At 44.4% G+C, this 3,914-nt stretch overlaps 1 protein-coding gene across 1 annotated transcript; it reads right to left on the reverse strand.

Annotated features, from left to right (window-relative positions):
• Positions 1-918: 918 nt before the first annotated feature.
• On the reverse strand, positions 919-3,442 carry purbb (purine-rich element binding protein Bb). The gene has a single exon (XM_084382472.1). The coding sequence runs from the start codon at positions 3,389-3,391 to the stop codon at positions 2,477-2,479; it is 915 nt and encodes a 304-aa protein (XP_084238598.1). The 5' UTR covers positions 3,392-3,442; the 3' UTR covers positions 919-2,476.
• Between the last annotated feature and the right edge of the window lie 472 nt (positions 3,443-3,914).

Raw genomic sequence — 3,914 nt, forward strand, 5'->3', positions numbered from 1 at the left:
TGATTTACAGTTTGAGTCGTTTGGTACCTGAGAATGAGAAAAAAGTTCTAGTTCGATCTTCTCAATGCGAGTATTTCTTCTTCTATGGCTGCAAACTGTTCATCTTTTGGGTTTCGAACTGTTGGTTGCCCAAAACGAGACATTTGAAGACGTCCAGCGGACCTTTTCGCTGCTTTCTGGCATTTTTTTAGAAACCAAATGATTCATCAATCAAAAGCTCAGAGAGCTGCAACGAGAAGTCGATTCATTGAAAGAAAATTAATCACCGACACCGTTTTCGCTGCTTGTCTGTGAACAACGGGTCTTTGGGTTTTGGACAGTTGGTTGGACAAAAGAAGCAATTTGAAGATGTTACACTGGCTCCTGAGCTTTTATAGATTTAGCGATTGATTCATTGTGAAAATACTCTGCAGATTTATCAATAATGAACATAATGGTTAGGTTCAGCCTTGGTTATGTGGCTGAAGCTTCGTGTGACATCTTCTTAAATCCTCACACTGACCTCTTCAGCGAAAGCACAATAATCCTGGTCTGGATTTGACATTACTGGATTTCCCAGGAAGGATTTCTCTGCTGATCACGCAACTTCAGGCAAAAAAAAAAAAAAAAAAAATGCTGAGAGAGAGAGAGAGGCAAAATCATGACATCAGAAACTATATAAAAAGCAGACCTCACATGCTGATCAGAAGGAAACTTCTGTTAATCGATTAATAATTACATTTTATTAAGTAAAAATGTAAAAAATTCTCTTGTTTCAAGCTTCACAAAAAAAAAGTGCATCTTTTCTCTGGTTTATCTTCCTGTAAACTGATTTTCTTTGGGTTTTGGACTCCTTGAGGACAAGAAAACAAGCAATTTCCATCATTTCAAACATTTTAAAAGGATTAATGAATCGAATAATAATGAAAATAATCATAATTCAGAGTGAATAGATTATCTTTATGAAAACAGGGAGTTAAAAATATACAGTCACAACATGGTTATTGCATTTAAAGCTGTTTTAATTAAGGAAGTGTTATACTTTCACTCAAAATGAAAAATAATCTGGAGGTTTGAGTCACAACTTTGTTTTAAGAAATTAACCTTTTTTTTTTTTTTTTAAGTCTTGAAATTCTTTTACATTATACATTTTTTTTTTTCCATTATAAGTATTTCAAAATATCATTTGCTGGTTTGTTCAGTACTATTTTTCCTATAAGTAGAATTCTCATTTCAATATAGTTCTCTTTTTGAAAACAAAAACAAAAGAAAACAGAAGAAACATCCATCAGTGTGTTTCTGTCCAGGGTCTTCACGCGTTGGACGATGTTGGGTCAGAAAAGAGGCCCGTGGTTCTGACCACGACAGAGAGGCCGATGGTGAGAACTCATCGCCGACGCCGCTCTGCAGTCCTGCAGAAGAAGCTCTGCTGTGTCTGATGCTGCGCTCCCGGATATTTGGACCCTTGTAGTGGCACGTGGGAGCGAATGAGCATCGATTAAAAAAAGTCCAGTTTGTATCTGTGTGTTGTCCCTGGTGGCGATTCTTCTCAAGCCGTTGATCTCAAACACCAGGGATGCTCTGGTGTGAGGAGACGCACTGCTCGTCCTCTTTCCTGAATCGGACTGAAAACTATGAATTTTTATTTGCCAAGATCGTATGTATAACATAAAACCCAGCTGATCCTCACTGTAAAATGACTACTGGAGTCAAAAGCTTTAGTTCAGGCCCTTGTTGTCCGGGCTTAAAAATAATCCCCTCAGTAACTTCCCCTAACATTTTGGGTAATCTTATAGATTAACTGCCAGCTGCTGCTGCCGCCGCTGCTGCTGCGTTTGTTTGACAGCTCTCCACCTGCTCACATACATCTAATGCAAAAAAAAACATCCAGCGGCTCTCTATACATTCCTCTCAGGGTTCATCTGACCGACTTGCAAAGAAAAACAAAATAACTGCCCTCTGGAGGAGAGACCTGGACTGGAACAGGAATACAATGGATGCAATAAAACTCTCTCCTTAAACCGAGTAAGGAAAACATCTTAAACAGGTTGACTCCTCACTCTTTTTTTTAAATATAAACTATGTTGCAGATAGGAAAGCATTCATTGGCTTCATAAAAACCAATCTGCTGGTTTTAGTATTCTTTCTCTCTCCTCTCTTTTTTTTTTTTTTTTTTTTACAATAAAGCATAACTCTTTTTTTTTTTTTTTTTAAATTCAGCCAATGAGATTCATCTCATTTTTACACATTTAGTCCACTTTCAGAGGTTCACACAACCACTCCAACCCTCAACCCTACAAACTTTTTTTTTTAGGATAATACACCAATAAATCCCTGCACATGTACTTTTTTTTTTTTCTTAACGCCACGATACTTTAGTAGGCTATTACAGCACGATTTGTCATGCACTTTATCTTGTCTTTTTTTTTTCACAATACCCCTACACTGCAGATCTGTCATGTAGCTGGACTAACAACTTGTTTTTTCCCCTCTCCTCTCAGTCGTCCTCCGCTTCATCTCCCTCGGACTCATCTCTCCTCTCGTACATTTTATCCCTCTGCCTCTCCTGGATCTCCTTCATCTCCTCGGCGTATCGGCTGAACGCTCCTCCGAACTTGCCCCAGGCTTTGAACGGGATGGTGATAGAGTTCCTGTAGCTGGGCTTCACCTCGCTCACCCGCAGGAACACTCCGTATTTGTTGGACCCGACGTCGAAAAAGAACCGCTTGGAGTCCACCATGATGGAGGTGCCCTCGGGGAGCTCGCTGTAGCCCCCGGCGGCCATGCCCCCGGCCAGCTCCTCGTCGTCTCCCCCGTAATCATCTATGAGCTTAGCAAGGGCGTCTCTAAACTCTATCAACCCCTGCGCCGGAAGGGCTATGGTCTGGCCGGCCAGCATGCCGCCCACAGGGCCCCCGACTCCGAAGCCAGGTCCACGGTTTACGGTCTGCCGGATCCGCAGGAACCTCCCCCGCTGGTTCTCCTTCAAGTCCAGGTAGTACTTGCGGTTTTCCCGGACGAGAAACTCGCTCTTGAGAGCTCGCCTGGGCCCGCCGTCCTCACCCACGCTGGCCTGGGCTATCTGCTCCGGACTGCTAGGCCCCAGCTGGGCGTAGTGCTCGATGAAATCCCCGAGGTAGTCGCGGAACTCCGCCGCCACTGACAGGGAGAGGGTCAAGCGACTTTTGGAGCCCCCGGCCCCTACCTCGGCGATTTTGATGAACCTGCCCTTGCTATTCTGCTTGACGTCCAGGTAGAAGCGCTTGTTCTGGATGTCAAGCCTCTTGGACGCCAGCTCCTGGGTCTCCTGGTCCCTCTGGAAGTGCTGGAAGCCGCCTCCACCTCCTCCTCCCCCGCTGCTACCACCGCGCTCACTCCCGCTGTCTCCATCCGCCATCTTCAGCTCCACCATTCGGCTTCTGCCCCTCTCTCCTGCGTAGCTGCTTTCTGCGCGCTCCCGGCCAGCGCGCGCACCCTTCACGTTCATCATGGTTGCACTTTAAGGTGGGGGGGGGAGGGGGGATTCTGATTGGCCCGCGCGTCTGCCACTTCTACAAGTTCACACGGTTACGGCTTTCCCATTGGTCGGTTGATTTTGTCCGTCACGCCCACACGTAGAATCTCTCGTTAGCCATTGGTTGAGAGCGGAGTTCCGTTTGCGTACTTCTTGTTCCTCCCCTCCGCCGCTGGTTGTGAAATCTCCTGTTTTTATGACATAATGTGTTGGAAAGTTATGTTTTTAAATTGTTTTGGCTTCAGCTCGTAAAAAGTGTGTCGACATACTTTGTTTTCCTGCTTATAATTATAGTGCAGAGGAATCTGGGAGGATTTCAGGGTCGTGTTCTTATATGAGCAAAAATACTTCAGTGACTTCTTCTAGATTAATTTACACTGACGACGTTTTAAATATCTTTCTGTTATTACCAGTGGTGGAA

This window comes from Pagrus pagrus (genome assembly GCF_965226575.1).
Source record: "Pagrus pagrus genome assembly, chromosome: 19".
In the NCBI taxonomy this organism is placed as follows: Eukaryota; Metazoa; Chordata; class Actinopteri; order Spariformes; family Sparidae; genus Pagrus; species Pagrus pagrus.